The 13,439-nt window shown below is 55.0% G+C and overlaps 1 protein-coding gene across 4 annotated transcripts in view; it reads right to left on the reverse strand.

The window, feature by feature from the left end:
• ADCY3 (adenylate cyclase 3) overlaps positions 1–13,439 on the reverse strand; it is a 92,062-nt gene that overhangs the window by 3,378 nt on the left and 75,245 nt on the right. For 2 of the 4 annotated variants that reach the window (XM_086700133.1, XM_086700132.1), the window contains exons 9-19: positions 11,307–11,435; positions 9,115–9,257; positions 8,817–8,978; positions 7,118–7,205; positions 6,227–6,343; positions 4,220–4,341; positions 3,897–3,962; positions 2,390–2,471; positions 1,389–1,547; positions 728–874; positions 73–192 (exon numbers count right to left, since the gene is read on the reverse strand). In XM_086700133.1, the coding sequence (XP_086556259.1) occupies positions 73–192; positions 728–874; positions 1,389–1,547; positions 2,390–2,471; positions 3,897–3,962; positions 4,220–4,341; positions 6,227–6,343; positions 7,118–7,205; positions 8,817–8,978; positions 9,115–9,257; positions 11,307–11,435 (1,335 nt within the window). Of the gene's footprint in view, positions 1–72; positions 193–727; positions 875–1,388; positions 1,548–2,389; positions 2,472–3,896; positions 3,963–4,219; positions 4,480–6,226; positions 6,344–7,117; positions 7,206–8,816; positions 8,979–9,114; positions 9,258–11,306; positions 11,436–13,439 lie in introns of all 4 variants that reach the window. The other 2 variants (XM_086700131.1, XM_086700130.1) reach the window with 1 other exon arrangement.

Genomic DNA, 13,439 nt, shown 5'->3' on the forward strand with positions numbered 1-13,439 from the left:
GGGTGCGGGCCGCTGCTTTCTTGCCTTGGAGGCAGAGCCCCATCTCCTCCAGCCACAGAGGTGGTTAGCTACCTTGTTGGAGTTGGCGAAGCCATTGGTGTTGACATCCGGGGTGACTCCTGAAGCTGCCATATAGGTGCTGCCGATGGTTTTGATCTTGGTGATGACCCGGAACTTAGGATTGTCCAGGAGCTGAGGCCAGTATTAAAGAAATGTCAGTCAATGGGGATAAATGAGCCAACTAAGTGACAGGTGTGCCTGTTTACAACGACCCCACAAGACAGCCCAGAGATGGTTTCCTGAAGTCTGATCGAGTCTGCCGCTTATCAGCCATGTGATCTCAGGCAAACTTCCCGATGAGCCTCAGTTTCTAGGACCTTAACGTGGGACAAAACTGCCAGTCCCCTAGGGTGATTGAGCATATATGTAAAAGCATTTTCCTTGGTGTACGAGTTACCTAATTTTACTGGATCTGAATTTGAGGGTGGGGAGAATCCGAGGGGCCTCAGGATCTTGTTTTAGCCAGTCGTACCATGAATTTGCAGGTGATTTCCCAGGCTCCTGCCTGCCCACTCAGACCCACCAGGCTGCAGGAGCTCCTACGTTAATGGGGAGGGGCTCAGCCAGAAAAATGGAGCGGCTAGGGTAATGACAGCTTCTGACTTCTGCAGCCTGTCCTGGGATGTGATCCAGAGTGAGCTGGCTTAGGGGCAGAACGGGGACTCACAGAATCAAAATCTGAGATGATCTCGTTGAGGAAGCGCAAACACTCGATGCCACCATTATTGATGCTCTCCTCTGTGTAGAAGTCGGCGAAGTTGGGCAGGGAGGCAAACATGACTCCGATCTCATCGTAAGACTGGCTGTACAGCTCCTAAAAAGAGGCAGGCCCGAGTGCTCAAGGAAATGCTGACGGAACGGTGTGCCACAGAAATGACGATCTCCCGTGATTGGTGTACTCAGCTTTTTGGATACCTCCCAGGTTATCCCAACTTTGAGCTGTAAGGAGGTAGACTGTCACGACTTTGAACAAGAGTTTTTCTGGTCTCTGGAACAGCCCTAGCTTTGAGCAAGTGGGTGGGATGGAATTGGGAAGTGAGACAGAAGAACCCTTCTACGTGAGGGGATGGCAGCTGACAGGGGAGCTCTAGCCAAGGCCTCGGCGGAAACGGGGCCTTCGGGGATGTGTGGCCCACAGGCTGGAGCGCTCTCTACCGAGCGCCTGTGAATTTCCCTCTTGCTTACGATGCAGCTACAGCTTGGGCGCAGCCCTGCCTGGAACGGTGCCAGCTCCTGAGAAGACCTTGGGCCCAGAGGGGCTCCCTGGCAGAAAGCCAGACGACACACAGCCTTACGGCTGCGAGCTATCACACGGGGCCACCCCTCACCTCATCTCTTTTCTTGGACCCCAGGAAATGGCGTGCCACGTGCTCAGGCAACATGTTGGTGACCAAGGCCTCATTCCAGCGCCGCATCTCGTAGACGCGTTCCTTCTGGTCATGGACCTCAATCTTCCACAAGAACAGTGTCCGTGCCAATTTTTCCACCTGTGGACAGGCACAGGCAAGGTGTGTGCTTCAGCTGACCATTTGATGGAAAGATGAAGCGGGAATTTGGATGCAGGGGTTCCACGTGCGAAAACCAGAAGGAAGGTGGCTAAATGACAAGAGAAAAGCCCCGGAGAGACCCACCTACTCACAAAGGCCACCCTGTAGCTGTAGTGAGGATTCCAGCCTCACTGTGGTTATGCAGAGCTCCCAGAGGCCTTCTGGAGATGCGGGGCCTTCTGGGACCTAATTTCTAGCTACAGGTCCGTCTTGGCCTGGGGGACGTGGGCAGCAATGGAGATCTAGCCCAGCGGGGCGTCCCCATTTCCAGCAGGCTCCATTAGGCCAAGAAGTGCCTCGGGAAGGCTGTACTTTCCCTCGCCAGCCACCGGGGGGCACCTGGGCTAACATGGAGCTACTTCACTCTCTCCCTCTCTGCTTATTTTTTTTCCTTTTAACCAAACAAAACTTCATCAGCTTCTTTCCCTTTCTCTTCTGGCTCCATGCGTGTCAGTGACCCCTAGAACCAGGGTGAGTGAAAATCCAGGAGCCCCTGGCCTAAGAAACAGATTTTCTCCAAGCTTTTATGCCTCCACTGTATGCTTCCTTCAGCATGTTGGAGGAAGTCAGAGGAAAGAGGTAACGAACTGTTCTCCTTGTATTACAAGGGAGGAAACCAGAAAAAGGAGGGGGTGATGGTTTGGCCAGGGCCACATGCCAAGTTGGGTAAGGGAAACCAGCACTCCTGAGGAGCCGGGGTTCTTAGATCCTGAGACTGCTTTTTTAAGAAACCCTGACGGATTGTGCACAAAGACGGGAGAGGAGGGTGTGTGGGCACTCACGTGGCGCGAGAAGTAGTAAAAGCTCAGCATCATGATGAAGATCATCACTGTCATGGAGTACTTAGAAGGCACCAGGGGCAGCCTGTGGGACAGACAGTAATTCATCCACCCCTGCTGCCATCTTGGAAGGCAGCTTCACTCCCTCCAACTGGGCTGTGCCCTTCCCGTCACCCTGGGCTCCAGAAACTTCTCCCGGCTCCTTAAGCACCTTCATATCAAGCCTGGACTCACAGGTAAATCTTAATCACTGGGCTCCTAATAGGCAGCCCTGCGGGGCAGCTCCTGGAATCCACACCAGGGCCACTCCCTCGATGTTTTAGTAAACACTGCAACTGATTGATAACAGAAGTAGGTGCAACCATGGAAGCCTCTGGAGAAAGGCGAGATGAGCATCAGAGTGATGGAACTAAGGCACCGTTTTATCATGCTGCTTTATAACTTCACATTTTTGTACGGTGCTAACAGTTTTCATTACTGCATAGTAGCCTACTGCATGAGTAGGTCACAATTTGTATACCCATTTGCTGTTGATGGGATCTGGGTTGGCTTCACCTGCTTTGGACGTGTGTGTGTGTGTGTGTGTAGCTATGATGAACACGACCGGACGTTTCTGCCCACACGTCCTGGGACGTACAGATGTGCATGGGTTTCTGTAAGGAACGTACGGAACAGCAGAATTGCCGGGTCATAGGTCTATTTGCAACCTCACTAAGTAACTCCAAATGGTTTTCTAAAACGGTTGTAGCAATTTATACTCCCATCAGGAGCGTGTGTGTTACCATCATACTGGATATTACCAGACTTCTTAACTCTTGAGAAACGGGTAGGTGTGTAGTGGTATTTCGTCCTGGTCCTAATTTTCATTTCCTTGATTACGTGAGTGCCTTTCATTTATTAGTGGCCATTTAGATTTCTTCTTTTGTGAAGGGTCTATTCAGTTCTTCTACCCTAATTCTGTTAGGTATTTTTTTTTTTTTTAACTTACTTAAAAGTCTAGTCAAGGCACTGAATCATAAAATTCTAAAACTTTAGCGCTAGAAGGGACCCTGGAGAACTTCTAGTCCACTATCCTCTTCAAGTTGTGAAACGGACTCGAACGATGGCCTGCCTGCGGCCCCTGAGAGGACTCCTGCAGCTGGGGAAGAATCCATGCCTTCTAGATCAAGTGCGGTGCTCTCTCCCTCCTCATCAAATGCAGCTATCACATCCATTTGGCCGTCTGTTGCCTCTCCCCTCACCTGAGCCCGGCCTCCACCCGACCCCCTACACCACACTGCCGCTGCTCTCCCGGCTCGCTCTCTGACCTGGATAGGCCACAACGGCCAGGTCCGTACCCGGGTCATTCCACCTCTGCTCCAGCCCTCCTACCCCTCCTACAGAAACACATACTGCTCTAATAAATCTCCCACATCGTGTGCCTTTGAAGGGGTGAGATCATGGCCTTCTCTTGTCTCTAGAAGAAAGGGAGACTAAATGCAGACCGAACGGGGAAAGCAGTTGCCCTTACCTGTCAGTGCCGTTGAGCCCGGGGGTGGAAAGTACCTGCATCTTCTCTAAGGCGACCACAGGAAAGCTGTTGGACAGATAATCGCACACTCAGGCCCCACCTGAGTACAAGAGGCTGATGCCCAGAAGCTGAACACGGAGGCAGCCGCGATCTTCCACTCATCGAGAATGGAAAGGATCTCAGAGGCGTATCTGTGAGAAGCCACGAACCCCGATTCCCATCCAAGCCTCGAAGGAGCCCAAGGCCCATGACCCTGAAGTGGAGACTTGGGCGGCGGGGGGAGGAAGGAGACAAAACAGACCCCTAAAGAGGCCTCATCTTACTCATGTTCCTGGAAACGTTTGCGGTCATATTCGTCAAAGATGGGGCGCCAGGCGTAGATGTTGATGACGGCCACAGCACCCGTGACAAGCAGCATGAGTGTGAGCTTCACCATGTGGCTGACCTGCACCAGCATGATGGTGGCGATGAGGGACAGCACAGCGACATAGCTGTAATACTTGGGGTTCTCTACGCAGCCATCCTCTGCCTCCGTCCCTGCGGTGCTGTTGACGGGGCCTGTGTGGTACTGCAGGCAGCTAAGCTGGAGGGCAGGCCCGGGGTGGCAGGGGGAGAACACAGGGTACAGGGGGACAGCAGACACTGGTCAGAGAGGGCTGTGCACGGCAGTGTCCTTTCAGCTGCCACTTCCCACAGCTCCCTCAGAAACACTGACAGATGGGAAAACTTACCAAGGAATGACACAAAGGCCACTAGTTCCTACTAAGAGCTTAACCGTCTCTCATTTGACGTCTATGAAAATTCCAGTATTTTTGCTATTGCCACCTTTGTATAGAAAACTCAGAGAGGCTGGACTTGCACAAAACAGCACAATGAGCAAGTGGTAAAGCCAGAGCCAGGAGTCCAGTATTTCAGTTTCAAATACAAATGCTCTTGCCCACACCACACTGTTGCTTGAGGGGGAGGGGGGCTCCCCCACAGCGCCACCGCGATGGCAGCCAGTCTCCGCGCGAACGCTTCCGTTTCTCAAGTCCTGCTGCCGAGCACATGGAGTCAAGGGAAAGTGTACCCATAAACTGAATCCAACCCACTTTCTGTAACTTGCAACCGCTGGTGCTCATCTGCCTTTGGGGAAGTTCTCAGCACGTGAAAAGTTTTCCTATACCTCCCTGGTCTTGCACCCCTCCGTTGGCAACGGGCTCTCCCGCTGTCCATGACCCGGCACCAGGCTCCAGGCGGGTTCAGACATGCTAGGGGCCTGGGGCTTCTCTTCCCTGCGCTCGCGCATCGTGCGACCAGGGGCGTGTGAGGTTCTGGAGCCCCCAGCTTCTCATTCTAGTTGGACTTTGGCTCAGTTGGCCCTAGGGATTTTTCACCTCTACTACCACCAGATTCAGTCTCCATGGTGAGGTTTTGTTTTGTTTTGTTTTGTTTTTCTGTGCTTCAATTTTTAAAGAAAATAAAGCAAGTGCTATAAGATTTATTTGGAAAATGTAGGACTTTTTAAGAGTGTATATAATACTGCCAAAATTGTCGGGAGCCGTGACGAATGACAAGAAAGTCAACGACCGCTCCAAGCTGCCAATGCTCAGCAAATGACTGGCGGCTCTGAGTCAATAGATCGGGGTTTCCAACCGCTGTCCCCTCTCCCCAGGAAAGCATCTGGCTGCCCCCTTGGGACCTGCCGCTTCTCTGTGAATTGAGGAGAGCAGAGAAGAGGATTTGTCTGCCCCAAGCCATTTGGGCTCTAGGAAGGTCTGACGTTCAAATGGACGAAGGCCAAACAGGAGAGCTCCTTTAGCGGAATGGGCTTACCTGCCCCCTAGATACCCCTTAGATGCCTGGCTTTCACCACACTGTAGGGAACACTTCAGATATGCAGAACGCATACAAGTACTGTGCCCCTTGAGCAGCGAGATAGGGAGTTTCTTCACAGGGTTGGGGTTTAGACCTGCTCAGTCCTTTACTCTGCCACTTACTGGCCGTGTGACCTAAAACAAGTGAATTAACCTCTCTGAGCCTTGAGGCTGTAGGCAATGGTACCAACACCTCTTGGGACTGTTAGATTAAATGAGTCAACATCCAACACAGGATCTGGAGCATGGTGTCGGGCTCCTGCACTCTGGGAGAGCACGGAGCTGGGGGCAACAGGTCAGTCTCAGGTTTCCGGGGTAGAAGACGCCCTCCATTTGGCCAAGATAATCTGTTTAGGAAACTCAGCCATGTCTAGTTGGGAGGACCGGTTGACAAACTGCTCATGCTGGCCAATACAGAAGCCTTTCTCCACTGAGAGAGGGGGTGTCCCTTCTATAGCGACAGCTGGAGCTCACCATGTCCACAACGTTTGCCATAACCAGAATGAAGATGGCTAACATGGCCCAGGTGTTTCTGGCCCAGCGGGTCCGGTCGATCCAAGTCGAGAAGGCCACGAGCTTCTTAGGAAAGGCCTAGAAGAATGGAATTTCAGGGGCCATGAGCCTTTGACAGTCTTCTCTCCTGTAAATACGGCTGCTAATGACCCTTCGCCTGTGAGTCAACCAAAAACTGACCGGCAGACCTGAGGAGGTGGTGCAGGAACCCGATGCTCTGTATCAGTCCCACTGGAGGGGTCTGTGATACAGCGGGGCCTCCAGATACCAAAGCCCTTTCTGGAGCAGACACGGAGACCAGCCCAGGAGGCTGTGGGCAGTGCCAGCAGCAGCAGCCCACTCCGTAAGTCCAAGCGGCAAGGCCACGTCAGGGAACAATGTTCGGGGCCGGCCATCTTTGCCTGGCTGCTCCTGCCTTTCCTGGGTCGGTGTGCCCTAAGTCCTGCAAATGACCCGGCAAGTCACCTGCCAGACCCCCTTCCCTAAAACACTGTTTTTCTCTGGTCATTCTGATCCCAGACTCTGCATGGGACCCCGGTGCTTACAGGAGAACGTCTCAGTCCCTTTGTCTGGCTTTCGTTGCACGTCACAATCGGGACCAACCCCCTTCCCGCGGGGCCTCCGCTGCTTTTCTACGCAGGTCCCCGTTTATCTGGACTCTGGCTTACACACCCCTGCTTGCTCAGCTGGAGCGAATGAATGACCGGTGTGGGACAAATGAATGAATGGATAAATGCCTGCACGATCCTAATAAAGGCAGCGTATCTGTCAGGATCTGACGGGATGCAGAACTCCGTCGATGCCACCTGCACTTGCAGAAGGTTTCGGAGTCAAAGGGGAAGCGGCTCTTACCCGGGGAAAGATGGCGGCCAGCGAGCAGACCGTCAGGATCAGAAGGAGAACCTCCCCGACCACAAAGGTCATGTAATTTGTCATCAGCCTGTGAAGGGGAGACGACAATGAGAGAGGGGAGCAGATGGGTCAGTGAGATAGGTGAAGGGCCAGGAGAGAAGAGGAGGGAGAGGGCAGGCCCTTCCACGCCGGCACCTGAAACATTCACGGAGCCCTGCCTCCTGTTGTGGAGACGGGACGGAGGCCCTGAGTGCAGGGCCTGGGCATGTGCAGCCCTCCCCAGCGGTAGTTGTTGCTGGGGCACAGATGCCCTGGGCAGGGCCCAGGAGAAACACGGGGTTCTCAGGAATGAGCGCCCTGCCATGAAGGGAGAGCGGGGGACAGAGCCTCTCCCCTGCAGCCGAGGGCAGCGAGGCCCCCCCTCTGCCGACCGCACAGAGCTTCACAGCTGAGCAGGGACTTCCACACCCACCTTCTCAATTCCGAGAAACTCGGGGTCTCCAGATCCTCCCCGTACTCACACCCCCACCATTCGGTTCCCTAGGAACCTCTGTTGCCAAGCCGGCGCCTGATTCTCGGATTCTCGGTCTCTACTGAAGTATCGCCCTGTCGGTGAGGCCGTTCCGCCCGGGGTCATACACAAACGCCGACACAACTAAACTCGCCGCCAGCATTCCCCGCTCCCTTCTTCACCTGACTTTTATCCATGCCACCTGCCCCTGTCTGCATACGTGTTTTGATTATTCAACTGTTTATGTCTGCCTCCCTCTGCCAGAATGGAAGTTCCACGAGAGCGGGGCTGTTTGTACGCTGTCCTTGCTGCATATCCCTAGACCTCAGCGCCGGGCACAGAGCAGCCCGTAAATTCCTGTGCAGCGAATGAATGGATTTGATCCTTCCAACAGTCCTGGGAGTTAGGAGAGAGGGCATTATGATCTTCAAATTGTTATTACCATCATCATCTTTGGCTTTACCGATGAGTAAACTGATACTCCGGGAACCTTAGAGACACGGCCATACAACAAATAGGCAACACAGCCGTGTCTAGAAACCTGCGACTAAGTCCGAGGCTCCTTACGGTGCCCCCAACTGCAACTGGGACAGGGCTCCGCCCGCCTCCTTCTGAGGGGGAACCCCGTGCAGGAGTGAGCTGCTGATGGGCCACGGGGAGGGGGACCTCTGACCTTTACTCGGGCCTCAACGGTTGGGGCAAGGACTCCAGAACATCCCCCGTGCCCCGGAGGACCTGCTGCTGTGTTGCAGAAATCCGTTTGTGCCCAGAGCTTAAAATCACCTGCTAAGATGAGGCAAGAATGGGAAGCCAGGTCAGCCTTGACGACTGAGGTTGAAGAGGGTCCCCATCTTCTGTCTTCTTATCCAAGACCACTGAGGCCCACACAGCCAAGGCCTCCATCCTCCTGGGCCCCTCTCTACCCCTCGGCTTTCTCCATCCTGGTTTTAAGGCTAGTGCTATTCTGGAACCCGAGGTAGACAGAAGGAAGGGGGTCCAGGGCACAGTCCTAGCTACACCTGGGCCCGAGATCAGCTGGGGCTGTTCCACCGAGGCGAGGAAGAGACCAGGCTTTTGCCGCAGTGTCAGGCTCCAGATGATGCACTCACACCCTTTACACCTCTGGCCTAGGATGCTCATCACCTTTCCTCTTTCCTGGCCTATCGGCTCCCACCATGCCCTCCTCACCAGGGGTCGATGAGTATCTCGACCAGGGCCGTACAGAGCAGGACAACACAGGAGCAGCTAAAGGCGGCCCCACTCTGCTTTTCCTTCTCCACGGAGTAGCGGGTTTCCATCTCGGGGTCCATGAACCGCATGGAAAGGAGGAAGGTGTTTCTCTTCTTCACTCTGCGGTGGAAACGCGTCCCATGAAACACGGATGTCACATCTGCCTTGGCCTAACAGGAAGGGGCCCCGTTCAAGATGGCTAACTTCCTGAACCCCAAGTCCGGGCCTACAAGGTATATGCAGAGGATCCACTTACACCTGGGCGGACTCTCGCTCAAGCAGGGCCTCATTGAGTAGCTGGTTGAGCTCATGCTCGTCCTCAGAGGCGTCCACCACTCGATCAGCCAGGTCCTGAAGGCGCAGCCTCCGGCGCGGGTTGGGGAACGAGGGATTGTCCGCCTGCAAGGCAGTGCCCGAGGTGGGGGCGGGTTGGGAGGAGTGGGGGCGGAGTTGGGGAAAGAGGGTGGTGCAGGGGTGGGGGGACAAAAGGGATCACACTCAGGAGGACTAACTAAGCCCTTCTAGAAACCACTTTACAGGAAGTCTTCCCTATGCCCCCACACGGCTCCATCTTGCTTGGGTCTGGACCCAAAGCCACAGTCCTTCCTGGTTTCCCAGGACCGTGGCTCTGCAGTGACCAGCCACTAACGGCAGCATGTGGGGCAGCAGCCACTGGCCCCGAGGAGGACACCCGGGAATGTGAGACCGCTGCTGGGGCAGCGCAGTCCCAGCACATCCTGCTACGAGGACGGGGTCCCACACAGCCACGCAATCAGCGTCCCTGGGACGTGAATGACCCCCAACCTTAGGGCTTAAGGGAGTGCACATCTGGTTCATTTGGGGGAAGGAAGGTCTGAGGGGGAAAGTGCTGGGAGAAGAAGGGACACCCTTGTCACTGGTGGGGTGGCGGGGCTGGGGGACTTCTACCATTTTAATTCGCACAGAGGAAAAGCATCAGCTCGGGGCGCCTGGGTGGCTCAGTCGGTTAAGTGTTCGACTTCGGCTCAGATCATGATCTCACGGTTCGTGAGTTCGAGCCCCGCGTCGGGCTCTGTGCTGACAGCTCAGAGCCTGGAGCCCATTTCAGATTCTGTGTCTCCCTCTTTCTCTGACTCTCCCCCATTCATGCTCTGACTCTCTCGGTCTCAAAAATAAATAAACATTAAAAAAAAAAAGCATCAGCTCCAAAAGTATGACCCCAGACTGTGATTACACGGCCATCAGCCCAAATGGTAACTGAGACCGGGCCCGTTAGTGCTGTCTGTGCCGGTCCAGATGTATCTGGAAGCCAGAACCAAGACAGCCCGGTCCTAAGCTCGGGCGTGCCACTGGTTGCCAATTTGATCCCATGTCACTCGTGTTGCCCAGCTCCAGCTTTCTCCTCTGTAAAATGACGAGGAGGGCCGCCTGGGTGGCGCAGTCGGTTAAGCGTCCGACTTCAGCCAGGTCACGATCTCGCGGTCCGTGAGTTCGAGCCCCGCGTCGGGCTCTGGGCTGATGGCTCGGAGCCTGGAGCCTGTTTCCGATTCTGTGTCTCCCTCTCTCTCTGCCCCTCCCCCGTTCATGCTCTGTCTCTCTCTGTCTCAAAAAATAAATAGAACATTGAAAAAAAAATTTTTTTAAATGACGAGGAAGGTCTGTTCCAGCACCAAGAACCTCTGTCCCTGAAGCGCATGCTGGGGAGTGTGGCTAATCGTGAGGACAGAAAAATTACAAGCTGCTAAAAGGATGTGTGTTCTTGTCAACGAGTTATGTCGAGTCTACATTTCCACCTTCTATCAAGGAAATCACAATTGCTGAACGTCACGGTGATCCAGAAAACCTCCGTGAACTTTCAGCCCTGTCTCCCTCTTGCTCTGCAGCCCCCTCATCTCAAGGCGCCGGGGCCGTTCGTCTGCCCCCCACCCGCCGCCGCCCGGCAGTGAGAACGGCGCGGCTGCCAGAAGGCTCACCTGAGCAAGGCAGAGACCCCCGTCTCCCAGGACCTGCCTTTATCACTGAGTGGGCCCAGGAAGCTCTTTAGTAACGGACAGGTCCTGGACGCTGTCCCAAGATGGGCCCTGTCCTCAGGGCGGAAAGCATGTTAATTCCTCCAGAAACCCCTGCCATCTGTTCATGGGACTTGTGGAACACAGAGGTGGGCCCACCCTGAAGTCTCACTTCCAGAACAGTCTTGGTTGAATCCTACAGAATTCTCCACGGATGTCCTCGCTGCCCTCAAAGCCACAGGATTCTGGGACAGGAGGGCTAGACAAGGCCTCTGAGGTGAGCACCTCTTTGGACTTGCCCCCCTCCACCCCAGGAAGAGACAGCGGAACCAGGGTAGGAGGTGACGCCCAAGGTGGCACCGGTAAAAAGGAGAAGAGCCCAGGCCAGTCTCCCACTCCTGCAGCAACCTTCCCCACCCCGTCCCCTGCCCACAGCCCTGGCCCCCCACCCCGCACACACCTGGGCATCCTGCTCCTCGGGCTCCTCCGACGTGGAGCCGCTGGTGTGGATGCTTCCGTTGGGCTCCTTGGTCTCAATGAGGGCGGGAGAGCTGGGCTTTGAGGAAGCTGGCGCTCCATTCAGCAGGGCCTGCGGTGGAAAGACGTGGCTGTCGGGGCACTGGCCCCAGCCGCCCACCGGCCCCAGCAGACCTGGCTGGTCCACGCACTATCGGTCTGGAATCTTCCCACTAGAGTTCGGAAGCTCTAATTTCTAAAGAAGTTACCGTTTAACTCCTCCTCTAGAACATTAATTTTAAAATGCTGTACTTTTCTGGTATCTTTTTCCACGAGTAAAATTATTCAAAGCAGAGAAAGACCCTATTGTTCCAACTCCTATTTCTGAAACAGTCGCTTGACACAGTGATTCACAGAGGTCTTTTTTTTGGTGTAGAGCCCGTCAGATGCCTTCCGAAAGTCTGAATAAATTCCACAAGCCCATGTCCCCAGTGATTAAGTACTCTTCCTTGACAGAGTAAGTTAAACGCTGAAACACAGGGCAGCAGTGTTACTGAGTCCCTGCTCTGTGACAGGAACTGCTCTAACTCCTGGGGATACGTACAGAACGTCCTGACCGGGACAGCTCATGTTCTACTGAGGAAAGGCAGACAACAGGGAAGCAAGTAAGTAAAATTAGCAGAGCACGTAAGAAGAGGGTACGTGCTCTGGAGAAAGATAAAGCAGGAAAGGGGCACAGGATCGCAGGGGAGCGGGGCAGTGGAGAGGAGGTCAGCGAAGGCCTGAAGGAGCGAATCACCTGGCTCTGGGGGGACAGAGGCCCTGGGAAGAGGGAGAAGCTGGTGCAAAGGCCCGGCAACGGGCCTGAGCAGCTGCCGGGAGGTCAGAGCCGCTGCCGGGACGGTGAGTGAAGGCAGAGCAGGGCGGCGAGGGCCTGGCCATGCCGGGCCTTCCTGGCCTCCGCAGGGCTCGGGCTTTCCCTCCGGGTGAGATGGAGACCAACACAAGTGACAGGACTTCACCCGACACCTCAGCAGGAACACTGCCTGCCACGGGGATGGGGCCCCGGGGCCAGGTCAGCGGCCCAGCCCCTGGTGGCCCAGACGGGGGTGGCTGTGAGGGGGTGTGGGGGGGTCAGAGCTCTCTTTCGCAGGAGGGGTCAACAGAGCGCGCTTGTGGACGGCAAAGAGAGGGCTCGAGCACGTGTTCACAGTTTTTGGTCTGAACTGTTGGAAGAATGAACTTGTCGCTGACGGAGACGGGAGGGCGGAGGGACCGGCAGGCACTGGGCCTCGGACCTGGGGACCGAGCTCCCCCGTGTCTGTGCAGATGGACACTTACAGGGGCCACAGGGTGAGTGCAGGCAACAGCCGGGGCCGAGGGGGAAATCTGGGCATCATGAGAGACGGCATGTGAGACAGAGAGAGCGGGCGGGCCTGACAACAAGGGCAGTGTGCGCAGGGAGAGGTCTGGAAGCTTTTTAACACTCGGGAAGGACTCATCATGAGGACTTCCTGAACAGTTGTCGACCACACGAGCTACACGGGCCATGATGAGTTCCGCGTGCCCCGGCGGCCGCCATGCCGCCTTGCAGAGAACACAGGAGGCGGGAGCTCCCGACCACAGCCGAACGTTCGAGTTCCCTGTGACACAGCGGCGCTGGCACACGACGGATGCCCCGCCGATGGCTGCCGGCCACCACATGAGCCAGGGTTCACTTCTCTAATAAACAAAGAGCCCCTACAAAGCAGAGAGGGGACCGGGCCCTCAAAGGCCACCTAAAGCACAGAAGAAAACACCTAGCTGACAACCTAGCTGTCAACCTAGCTGACAACCACGGTAAGCGTCCAGCCTTACTAATGATTACAGAAATGAGGTTACAACAGTGGCCTATCACGGTTCTGTCTTTCAAATGAACAAACCTAAAAGTGAGTAAAGAGCTGGGCAGTGAGGGGAGGCAGGCGGTGATGAGCGGGGGTAAAAGCTTTCCATGTGCAGAAACCTTAACCCAGCCTTTCTACTTCGAGAAATTGATATTTTCAGGAAGGGGCAGTAAGAAACTGTTAACAGGGCGTCTGGGTGGCTTATTTGGTTAACCCTCTGACTCTTTGAGCTCGGCTCAGGTCACAATCCCACA

Source organism: Puma concolor, chromosome A3 (genome assembly GCF_028749965.1).
Source record: "Puma concolor isolate L17-30 chromosome A3, mPumCon1.1.hap2, whole genome shotgun sequence".
In the NCBI taxonomy this organism is placed as follows: Eukaryota; Metazoa; Chordata; class Mammalia; order Carnivora; family Felidae; genus Puma; species Puma concolor.